The following is a 12,446-nucleotide window of genomic DNA, read 5'->3' on the forward strand; positions in this document are numbered from 1 at the left end:
CCAGCGGGCCTGTGGGTGGCCACCAAGGGCTGACCTAGTTTCCTCGTCTCTGGACTTTGTACTGTTCTTTGTCCCTAAATAGACCATAACACGGCTCTATGCTCCAGCCTGGGGCTAGCAGGCATTGCTGAGGTAAAAGCTTCTTTTGAGGTTCTCTGCCAGTAACAAATGCGTATTCAGTTATGACAGCAAGGACTCCAGAATCTTGAATCTCCGCCAACCAAAAGAAAGCAGCGCAGATACTGCTGAACTTTTACAACTCCACAACTTAGAACACATAAAGCGTGTGTAATCCAGCTGTAAATCTTGTTGGCAGTCGGCCCCACCCACTGGCCGCCAGGCAGCTGGATTTTGAATTGCATCCGGCACTTGGCCATGCTATCGACTCTCTCTGCTAAAAGCTTCTCAGTCCATTTCTCATCCTTCCTTTTTCTACCTCCATCCGCCAGGCCACTCCCCTCCCTCCCTCCCTCCTTCCATCTCCCTGAGTCCTCAGCCAGCTGAAGCACTAGTTTCTGGATGATTCTTTTCATTGTATCTGAGACAATCTGCTTAATGTTCAGATACACTTGGGTGGGGGGGGGGCAGGAGGGGAAAGGCAAAATATTTTTGCATTAGACCCTTTCAGAAGGCATAAAAAAAAAAAGTACAAACACAAATCACTTGACAATTTTATGATTAAAGCCAACGATGGAAAACAGACAAGCTTTGTGTGCTGCTAACATAGTCAAGCATCTCATGCCAACCCACTCAACCACCCCATTTCTCAGATCTATTTCTAGATACACCGATGTGTCTGCAGATGAAATCACGTCTGCACATCAAAGAGTTAAACCCAGGAGACAGAACTCCAGGTGAAGAGGCCCTGGTTCATGGGAACCGGCTTCTAGTTTAATGAAACACTCAGAAGTCAAATTCCCAGGACACACTTAGTTCTGTGTACATGTGTCTGATGTCAAATGTTAAAAATGACTGGAAAAAAACGATACGAGCATGTTTTATCTTTGGGTAGAAGGCGGTGATTTTCTGGGAAGACACTCTCTGAGACACCAAACAGAGGAGTCACAGGGAAGATGCTTCGTGTCAGCATCATTGTTGCCTGGTAAGAATAGGAAATCATCTAACAGTAGGCCAAGTCCCGAATGGACAGGTTTCAGGTGGGGCTCAGCAGCTCATTTACGGTGGAGGAAAACTATTTTAGTCACTTGGCCAAAACCGTACAAAGGGAGGGAACTTAGAACCCTAGGCGACTTGACTCTCTCTGCATTTTTCTGCTTGAAGCAGGATAAAAAGCCTTAAATTTTGGCTGCATCTCTATTTATGTAACAACCACAGCTGCTCCCCAAAATAGCTGCTGTCGGCTGAAAGAATTAAGGGCTTTTGTTGCTAACATTTGAGTCCATTTTCTGTAGCACTTGACTGAGTTTCCTCTCCCTCACTGTTGTGCCCCTCGGTCTAAACGGAGATAAGGACTCGCACCATTAGCACATGGATGGATTGTAAAGTCAAGGCTCATCTCCTCAGCAAGTGCAAATTCAGCTTCTGATTCTGTTCCGTGGCAGGTGCTGCTTGGCTACCCAGGACAAATAACTACCCACCTTGGGAGGGTGGCAGTGCGGCTGATAAACCCCACGAGAGAGATACACCCAGTGCTCCTTCTGTGTTTCTGTGGGACAAACCCAAACCTAGCATAGCATTTAATAGGGTGCCCTTCCCTGACAGTAACAAAGAGAACCCTCATCAAAGCTATCAAACGCGTTAAAAAAATACAAAAGTTATTTTCTCCTTTTTGATTGCTATTTACTTGTGACAACATTTGTTAAAAATATTACTTCTGTCTTCGAGAAGAGATCATTCTCTTCATATAATATGGAAAAATAAACTCTACCAAACCCACAGTCAACATTCCCCCACCACTGCCCTGGGGCTTTGGCTTCTGCATCTCCAAATACCATCACCAGTGTCAACGTGCTACATTTCCAGTAGGCAGACGCTTTGCACTGTCCTAGCCAGTGCTGCAGGTAAGAGGAGGAGGAAGTGGCAAGGTTCATGGAACATTCTGAAGGGAGAGAGTGAGGACGGAGGATGGCTTATTTGCTAACGAAATGAAAGGTAACAGGGTGGTTTCAGGCCCTCCTAAAAAGTCGAGGGGTGTCCCCTCATCTCTTCTGACCACTGACAGCCTGCTAATGGGTGGTGGGTGACGGATGGGAGGGCAGGGAGCCACGAAGGTCAATTATCAGTGTCACTGCAAAGGAGGGCTCATCTGCGCCCGGGATCATCGTGAAACACTGAACTGGATGAATGGGAGAAGACAAGGATACATAAAAACAGTAAAATGTTTATTTTCTTAGAAAAAAAAGTGGGGAAGAGGGATTCAAAATGATTGTGATCACACTTCCGTCTGCATCTGAGCAAAGCCAGTGTTGCAAGCTTAATCCTTGATTAAGATCCCTAGTCAATGACACCTGCTGCTCACTCCCACGTCACTCCGGGAGTCACGTCACAACATGCTTTTAATGGATAAGAGCTTCTCTACTTCTTCTTAGCAGAGAAACAAAGCTTGCCATAGCAACCATCCCATCTCCAAAGCGCAACACTGCCAGTGAGAAGCAAGGCTCTGGACCGCTCGGGAGAGACAGGGAGGGAGGGAGGAGAGAGGGAAGGAGACGCTTGTCTTAGAAGCGGAACAGTTCTACAACAGGAGTTTGATATCTGAGTTCACCACTACCTCATCTTATAGAAAATAGGTTGGAGAGCATCTGTAAAACCAACAGTATCTTTAAGGTGAAATTGCAGAATTTTGCTGCATACCTGGACACAAGAGAAGTGAAAAGTTGCAACAAGTTTTAACTAGCAGCAACAAAGAAAGTTCGAGAACGGTTTTCTGTTTGTTTGTTTGTTTGTTTGTTTTTAGCAATATTCCTTTGCAAGTTCATTAAGAAACACTGTAATTTAATGGGGCATACGATATGGAACGATCTTCGTTTGCTATAGTGCTGTTCGTTGAAGAGAACCGACCTTTGCAAAGATTTCAACTGGGGTGTAACTTATTTACACAGTAGTAGCTCCTGGTTTGAGTGGTCGAATTGGTGCTATGTGATATCCTCTTCTTCCGAACAGTAATCTCGACCCTTGAAGGGAAAAGAGAAGAATAGCGTGTGAGTGAGAAATTTAAAGCAGAGTCCGAGACAAGTTACTCACCAGCAATTTTCTCTCAACGAGTCTGTCCCCTTGGAACAGAACTCAGGCTTTATCAGTGACTACTGGGCACAAGGTAGAAAAGGTGCAAATGCTTGTTGGCTGATTTATAAATGAACTATGCCTCGAGGCATGGAAGTTTTACCAAGTCCCAAATAAGCCCTTACTTTATATTGGTAAGAACTTATGTTAGGCACATACAAGACTCAGTCTTTCACCAAGAAATTACCAAATGGACGAACCATTCAGGAGACCAAGTTCTCATGAATAAGAGAAACTGAAATAAACAATGAACAAGCCACTTTTGTCTGGGGCTGGGGCTGCACATACTCTATGGTTACATCTCCATGCCTGGAATTTAGAATTTTACAGAAGGGGATGGTATAATCCAGGGATGTCGTAGTTTTAACCCACTCCCAATTAAAACAGGGGTTAAATCCCCCCCCCCCCACCCCGCCCTGCCAAAGATCCACTGAACTATGTATAACAGATCTGGGACTATGCTTGGTATGTGTAGGATGCAAAAGAAAGCGAAAATGCTTTTGATTCATTTGCTACCAAAACAGGTTACTTGAGGGCTTGAGGACTACATACAGTCGTTACTTTTGAACATTTTCCTCCTCTCTCTAGTGGGTTATACACTCTATGAAGGCATGGTTAGGACTGGGATTTAGGCTCCACATCTGCCCCAGCTGGGTTGTCCTGGTCAGAGCATTCAGCTTCTCGGTCTGTAATCCCTCGAGACGGCACAGGAACAAAAGTACCTGCCCACCATGAGATCACAATATCATAGATAAGGGCTTTGTAAAAGGTCATGTATTAATAGCATTTGTATCCTTCAACCTTTTTCTTTCTGAATACACACTATGCATTTAAATTCTGAGGGGATATATTCCTTTAAAAACAGATTTCTCTACTTAACTGGAACTTATTCCTGAAAGTATCTAAAACAAAGAAAATAACAATTTTGCATGAAACTATTTCGCAAACGTATTACAGGATTCTTTGTCATAATATCTGGATGCTGCAAATATTTCACATTGTCCTAATGGGTGAGCATCATCATAATGTATGACTGTATCATCTGACAGGGCAGTAATCCTGGCTCTGTGACTAGCTCTGGTGTCTTGACTGAGTCACCTCTCTGCGTCTCAGTTTCCCCATCTGTACAGTGAAGACAACTATCCCTACTTCACATGGTTGCTGAAGATTAAACAAGTTAAGAGTAGTACGGTGATGGAATCGTGTCTGGCACATAATTGTAGTTATTATGTGTGTGTGTGTGCATGCACACAGGTGCACATGTGTTTGATAAATAACAAAATGCTGCCACACAGTGAAATCTTCAGGGCCTGCGAGGCAAGGGAGGTTGCCAGCTCCCACGTTAAACGGCCCCAGATTGCTTGTTCTCTTTTAATGTGATTCACGATGTTTGGTTTCCTCCTCCATCAGATTGCCAACTCTCACCCCTGCTACCTGCAGAGCGTCTGAGCCCTGTGTCACCACCACACTTATTTTAGAAGTGGCATGAAATGTCTCCCAGGCAAAGAAACTGGGTAACCGATCTTCCTGAGAAGAGAGGCATGCACTCAGCCATCATCGCCCATCAACAGCCTCCCCGGTGACACTGCGCAAGCAGATACCATCCCTCGCCGGGACCCCGACCACTTAGGAGACACTCTGAACCACGTGTTGGGGAGCTAGGAAGGAGAACCCCTTGGGCCCTGATGGCTGGGAGTTTACTCTCCAAAGTGGGAAACAGGACACATCCAAACGTACCAGCACAGTGCTAGAAACATAGGTGATGCTCTCCACAGATCCTCAACTCATGCGGCTCAGGGAGGGTATTTGGAAATGGACACTGTTGTTTAGCTGGAGGGGAGAGGCAGGGCTCATGCAGTTTTCATCAGGAAAGGAAAGAGGACATTTCCAGTGTATATACGGACGTACACACTGTTGTGTGACAACAGGCAAATTGCTGGGCTTTGGTTTCCTGGGGATAATCATGGTCTCTGTCTCAGGGTTGTGATCAGGATTAAATGGGAAAAACATAGTGCCTGGCAGATAGTCAATAAAGGTTAGCTGCTGCTGCTATCATTGCAATCATTGTTATTACAAATCCCGAGTGTGGTCAGTCTCCTGGCAGGGGAGCAGGGACCTCCTTCCTTGTGGTCATAAACTGTGATCTGATGGGTGTCCCTTCCTCCCACCTCAGCCTTGTACCGCAGGGAGGCCAGAACCTCGTGACCTTGGATACACTTCTGTGGCAGACCCTAAGTCCTTTCCTTTCTTATACCTAAAAGAGGCCCCAAATCAAGGCAAAGCCCCAGCCAGCCAATGTGGTGTGCAGAAGGTACTTCATCCACAAGACAACTTGTGTGCAATGACAGACAGAGAGCCACACATACGTGAACGGATGTCCTCACTGACACAGCAGTGTCTCCAACTCTGTAAATGAGTTACAGGGTTAACACAGCAGAAGGAGCCTTTTAGACCCTCCAAGTTTACTGTTACCATAATGGAGCGCCCCCTTTAGAGGGACAAAACTATATCAACCGTCTATGTAAACCCAAGACTGCAATGATCACTTCCTGAACATTTTCTTCTCTGAAATTATAACCACTATGATGAGGAGGAGGAGAAGGTGGAGGAAAATGGCAACAGTTGTTTTGCTGACATTATTTCCTGGACAAATGACACCTGCCAGGTGGGAGAAGCGCCATGTTACCTGCGGGAGGAACCTCAGAGGACCACAGACCACAGGGCTCATCCTCGTCCTTTTTGTTAGAACTGTAGTGAGTTGACAACTAACTTCAAATTCTAATCAGTTCCACTTTTGTTATTGTCACCTGCCAGCAGCTCTGAGAACCAAATATTTCATGGACAGAAAACTTGGAAATCAAAGGCATGGAGAGTAAGAGCTCCCGGAGGGCCGGCATCGTTCTAGAAGGGGAACCTGAGAACGGTTCCTGGCACATCCCACCCCCATGCGGGCAGACCTTCTGTAACATGACTGCACATCTCATTTAAATTTATAAAGAACTGTGCTAAAAAGAGAACCTGAAAACCTTCAGCTGTCAGAAGGCAGAAGTGGGAGTGAGCTGGGTTTAGAAGAATCACGGCAATTCTCCTGACCAAGGAGGCCCTTCCCCTTATGCGGCTACAGAAAGGGATGTCTGTAAAGACTGCTTTCCGCAGTCAGAATTGGGGCCTCGAGACACAATTTCCACCCTTGTGCAAAGGACCCGTTGAAAGCTACGGGGAACAAGATCCCTGGGAGGAGGCTGCAAAGTCCCAACAATGCTGACAAGGAAGGCTGTTTGAAGAACCACAGAAGCATCTTGGTGCAGACTCAAAAATCTTCAGGAGCTCTTGCCTCTGGAGATTTCCCCCACTGTGCCCCTACTCTGTATGGGTTTTCTGTGTCCTCTTCAGCTGCATTATTTCCTTGGAACTTCAAGAAGTTTATGTCAACACAGAGCATACATTTCCAAGGTTCCAGGGTATGGATTCTTTGTTGGTTGAAATGTCCGGGCTAAGAATTGGGGATGTGAAGGAAAAGAGAAGGGAAAGCCATTATCCTAATTTTAAATTCTGCTAGTTTAAAGAGGGACAGCCCAAAGAGTGAGTTCGGACCAAGGAATTGTTCCTCTGAAGTACCTTGGTCCTGAAGTTTAACTAGACAAGTGGTCAAGGGCTGGCCGTCCAGTTTCAGGTTTGATTTTATCATGGAAGTCTCTAGTACATTTCTGTAGACCTGTGGGCTTTCAGCCTAATACATGCACCTCAAGCACCTAACAATCAGCCACGAACAGAGGATTTTCCCAGGGGGGTAGATGACAACTGGATGGATATTACTGAGAGGACGCAGCAAGTCTCAGTTTCCCCATCTGTAAAATGGGGAAAGTGACCTAACATGCAGTGTTGCTGAGGGATCAGAAAACACATAAGGTGCTCAGCAAAGCTTGGCCCACGGGAAGTTATTTAATACATTAGCGCTCTTTTGATGATATTGAAAAATGAGTTCAACAGACGCAGCAGTGAATAAACTGTCTAGGTGAGAAACTGGGCCCATAGCTGAAGGAGTCATTTACACCTAGGTCCTCAAACAAGCCAGGCATGTGGGTGCTAGCCCCTCCCCCCCCCCCCCCCAACCCCCCCCCCCCCCCCCACCATCAGCCCTCACCACACTCATCACTTCTCAGTTTCTGGATCTCTGCTCAAATGCCACCTCACTGTCTTCCCTGAACACCCCACCCTGTACACAATAGCCCTTCTACCTCGGCTTCATTTTTATTTATATCATTTATCATTTCCTGGCATTATTCATATATTAGTTCCTTTCGCTATTGGCTGTCTTCTTTCTTGAACAGAAGCATCAAGTGGGCAGAAAGCGTTTTACGCAGTGCTGTATCTCCAGGGCTTTTGACCAGCGTCGGCAACGTGGTAGCTGCTCAGTGAATTGTGCCGCATTCCAGACAGGGAGCCTTCTCTTTGGGGATAGTTTTCCAAGCTGCCCATGAAACTGTTCAACAGCTGAACCCAAGCTCTGCCTGTTTGCAATTCCCAAAGGATGGCTTAATCCAGGCCTTTGGAATCAGAGGATAGGCCTTTCCAGACTGACAGCACACCTTGGTCCCTCGTCTGCGAATCACATGGCTCTGTCTAGATCTTCCCCCTTTTGTATGGGCGCCACTTCCCCCATGCTCTTATTAAAATGGACGCATCCAAAAAAATCCCCGGCACAGAATAAGATACCCCAGATGTACAGCACAAGATACGTAAGAATCAAGTATCTGACAAGGGGGATCACCAGAAGTGATAGACTCCAAGAGAACTGATGTGCTGAATCTTAACCATAATGTAACAGACCATCAAACTGAACTTCTGTTAAAGTTCTGGAGAGGGAAACAGCTCTCATGGAAAGAGGGAAGTAACTTATACAAAGCAATAGAAAAAGATCACAAGAAAATAAAAACAGGAACACATCTGATCATGTGGAAACAGACTTCTGCATGTCAAAAAATAACACAATGAAAAGGCACATTTCATAATGGAAAAATACCTGTAGCATACAGTGTGTAAATAAGTTATAGGAGAAGCTCCTACCAATAATAATAATAAAAAAAGGACAGTAAGAGGATATCAGTAAGAAGGATGGGTACACACTGGAAACTCATTCAGAATGGAATAAGACCAGTGAACACATAAATAGAAAAGTGGCCTGCTTCAGTCATCAAAAAATACAAATCCAATCATTTGACGGTATTGGAAAACAGTGATGCCCAATTCTTGAGAGTCCACAATGAAACGTAAATCCCAGGTTGCTGGCAGGAATGTAAAATGGTATGGTGGCTTCAAAAGGCAACTTGGTAATGTGTACTATGAGTCCCAAAAATGTTCATACCCCTTATTATAGCAATCATTGAAATCAGTATCAAAGATAAACCCCCAAATATATGTTATTTCTTTCTTTCTTTCTTTTTCTTTCTTTCTTTCTTAAAAACTTTTTTAATGTTTATTCATTTTTGAGAGAGACAAAGACAGAATGCGAGTGGGTTAGGGGCAGGGAGAGAGGGAGACACAGAATCCGAAGCAGGCTCCAGGCTCTGCCAGCACAGAGCCCAACGGGGAGGCTTGAACCCACAAACTGTGCGATCATGATCTGAGCCAAAGTCGGTGGCTTAACCGACTGAGCCACCCAGGTGCCCCTCCCAAATATATGTTTTTTAAAAAAATATATGCATTGTTGCCCTGGGGCTGGAGGTGGGAAAGAGGATTGACTATAAGCAAGCAGGGGGGACCTTCCTGAGGTGATAGAAATGTTCTAGAACTGGAGGTTGGTGGTGGTTGCATAATTTGGTAAATTTACTATAAATGATTGCATTGTACATAGAAAATGAGTAAGTTTTATGGTATGTAAATTATAGCTTCATAAAGTTCTTAGGAGTGTATGTATAAATATTTTCATTGCAGCATTTTTACTAGGTGTGAAAAAACCCACAAATATCCCAAGAACAAAAATGGTTACCAAGGTACGGCCCATGAACACTCTGCTACCAAACACACGAACGAAACAACAGGACCAATCACCCACCGCGTCCCACACAGGCAGGTCTTTCTTGTGCACCACTGTATTTTCACACACATTGTTCCCTTCTCTCAGACCGCCTTCCCCAGCTGTCTCCATGCAGCCACTCAGTCTTTACAGTGTTGTTTCAACCTTGTATCTACAAGTGACATTTCCCCCAGGGCTCAGGGAGAATGGGTCTCTTCCCCTCTCAGTCGTCCTTCTATCCCACCACCAGGCTTTAGGGTGATTTTAACCCAAATGTTTGCCTCCCTTACTGCAGGCAGCAGGGTGGGTCTCTTATTCACCTTTGTCTTTTTGGTACTTAATGGAATCCTTGTGTGGCCCACATCACAATGGTTATGAACACTTAGGCGTTTGGAGGGAGGCCGTGCTGTGTGTGTGTAGGCTATTAAATGATGTTTTCAGGAAGTGTCTTGGGACTTTAATAAGTGAAGGAAATTGTCAATATTTTGTGAATCCCACAAGAAAAAGCAGTCCTCTTTAACAACACAGCTGAAGGGCACCTGGGTGGCTCAGTTTGTTTAGCGTCCGACTGCAGCTCAGGTTGCTATCTCCTGGTTTGTGAGTTCAAGCCCCATGTTGGGCTCTGTGCTGACAGCTCAGAGCCTGGAGTCTGCTTCGGATCCTGTGTCTCCCTCTCTCTCTTTGTCCCTCCCCTGCTCTCACTCTCTCTCTCTCTCAAAAATAAATAAACATTAAAAAATTAAAAGAGAAACAACACAGCTGACAAAGAGTAAGGTTTGAACACAAGTATCAGCAGAGACTGGGGCACAGTCTGGTTCTAAGAACAGCCTGGAACCTAGCAGAGGGCAGCAGGAATGCATGGAGGGGGAACAAAGGCTGATATCAGAATCCCACTGTTCACTACTCATCATTCTTATTTATATAAATAATACCTATGTATAAACCACAGAAGGAATCATGTCCGGTCCTCTCTCTTTTTTTTTGGACAAAGCAAAAGCACTTTTATATTTGGATTAAAAAATGTGCATCTGGACAGTTCAATTACAAGTGCCAATAGGAACACCAGCTCTCCTTTTTAAAAAAAAATTAATTCCAGTATAGTTAACATACAGTGTTATGTTAGTTTCAGGTGGTTCAGCAATTCTATCCATTACTCAGGGCTCATCATGGTAAGTGTATTCTTACTCCCTTTCACCCATCTCCCTATCTACCTCCCCTCTGGTAACCATCTGTTTGTTCTCCATTAGAAACAGTCTATTTTTTGGTTTGTCTCTTTTTTTTTTCCCTTTGTTCTTTTGTTTTGTTTCTTAAATTCCACATATGAGTGAAATCATATGGTATTTGTCTTTATCTGACTTATTTCACCTAGCATTGTACTCTAGATCCATCCACGTTGTTGCAAATGGCAAGATTTCATTCTTTTTATGGCTGAACAATATTCCAGTGTGTGTGTGTGTGTGTGTGTGTGTGTGTGTGTGTGTTCCACATCTTCTTTATCCATTCATCTATCCATGGACACTTGTGTTGCTTCCATATCTTGGCTACGGTAAATAATGCTACAATAAACACAGGGATGCGTTTATCTGTTTGAATTAGTATTTTTGTATTCTTTGGGTAAATACCCAGTAGTGCTATTACTGGATCGTAGGTAGTTATATTTTCTGCAGTGGCTGCACCAGTTTGCATTCCCAGTCTGGTTCTCTTTTTATAATATTTAGTCAGGAGTCGTAAACTCAGTCTTTGCTGTTGTCATGAAGTTCTGATTCGAAAACTTCACAGGGGCCAGGGAACTAAATACCTTAGTGAAGATTCTCATGTTTGTAGAAAGCAAGCATTAAGCTTGGTAACAAAGGCCCATTATAGAGTTTTGTTTTAAGGAGGTTTATTTCTGTCTGGAACTGTGAGTTACACTTGTCATAAAGCAGGCTCTTGTTTGCTGACTGACTGATTGACTGACTGAGTCTCCTCTCCTTGATCTCTCTGGATGACACCAGGAACCTCTGTTAGTTTCTGGCCTGTACATTATTTTGATTCTCCTACTCCCTGTGTGCTTCCTTTATATGATTCATCTTCCTCCTCTCTTCCTAATTATGGGCATCCTGAGTCTCAGTTTCTTGACTTAGCTTTGCCCCTGACAGACTTCTACCCGGCTTTGTGGGACTGGCTTTCAGGTGCCAAAGAACACCTTGATTCGTGAAACATAATTGCCGCAACTGTGTTTTGGGGCAGAAATTCAGTGGGCCATCTCCTTGCTCTGCGCACCGTGCGCCCCCCCGCCCCACAAGTTTTTTCCCCCAACCTTTTCCTCCAGGCATCACCATCCAGAGGCAACCTCAGACCCATGTTTCCATGGAAATTTGGACACTTATGCTCTGTCCCTGCACCAGGAATACAGGGGCAGAAAAGCTCATTCCAAAGCTAGAGCATCTGTGAATGATGAGCTAGAAACCAGAACCCCCATGATGTGGAGGAGGCAGGAGGTGGGAAAGGGAGACAAATGGAATGAAGGCCACCCCCAGGGGCTGCTATTCCAACTTCTCTCTGCGGGGCAGGGGGCCAGAAGCAGGCACCCTCCACCCCTTCCTCAGGGCTGCAAGTGGTGGGGCCTCTATCGGTCAGTGTTCCAACAGCATTTTCCCTAACAGCCCAACAACGATTTAACCACACTTTTGAGGAAATGCCAGAGAAAAGCAAGAATAATTAGCTGTGCTGTTAAAGTCTCCTCCTCCGGCTTACCTCCTTAGAAAAATCAGTCAAGGCATTAATGGCCACCTCTGCTTCTAATGAGCTTTATTCTAATTAGACTCACACATTGTGATTTCAGTTGGAAAAAAGGTCTCGTTTGTAAAGAGCAGTAGGAGTGTGACAGCTTCTGACTGTTTCTTTGACCATACACAGGAATGATCACCACGATAACAGCAGCAATGACAGCCGTCCCAGTATATCAGCTCTTCATTCCCAAGGGAGAGCGAGTATTAACTAAATGGCTGTAAAACCCCCACCAAGCGTTTGTTACACAGGAATCCTCATTCTAGGAACAAAAAAGAAGGACGTTTTAGAAGCTTTAAAGGCACATATTCCTTAAGCTCTTTCTGTCATTGGCACTTGGATGACTTCAGTGACGCCCCTTCCCCATGCAGAGGTGAGTGGGAGTTAGAATAGGGTGGGAGGTTCCTATCTCTAGGCC

General features: G+C 44.8%; 1 protein-coding gene across 1 annotated transcript in view; it reads right to left on the reverse strand.

Moving 5' to 3' along the window:
- Positions 1-849: 849 nt before the first annotated feature.
- CF1H1orf21 (chromosome F1 C1orf21 homolog) overlaps positions 850-12,446 on the reverse strand; it is a 228,316-nt gene continuing 216,719 nt past the window's right edge. The window contains exon 6 of the mRNA XM_049634093.1: positions 850-3,134. Within this exon, the coding sequence (XP_049490050.1) occupies positions 3,096-3,134 (39 nt within the window). The 3' untranslated portion in view covers positions 850-3,095. The remainder of the gene's footprint in view (positions 3,135-12,446) is intronic.

Source organism: Panthera uncia, chromosome F1, assembly GCF_023721935.1.
Source record: "Panthera uncia isolate 11264 chromosome F1, Puncia_PCG_1.0, whole genome shotgun sequence".
NCBI classification, from domain to species: Eukaryota; Metazoa; Chordata; class Mammalia; order Carnivora; family Felidae; genus Panthera; species Panthera uncia.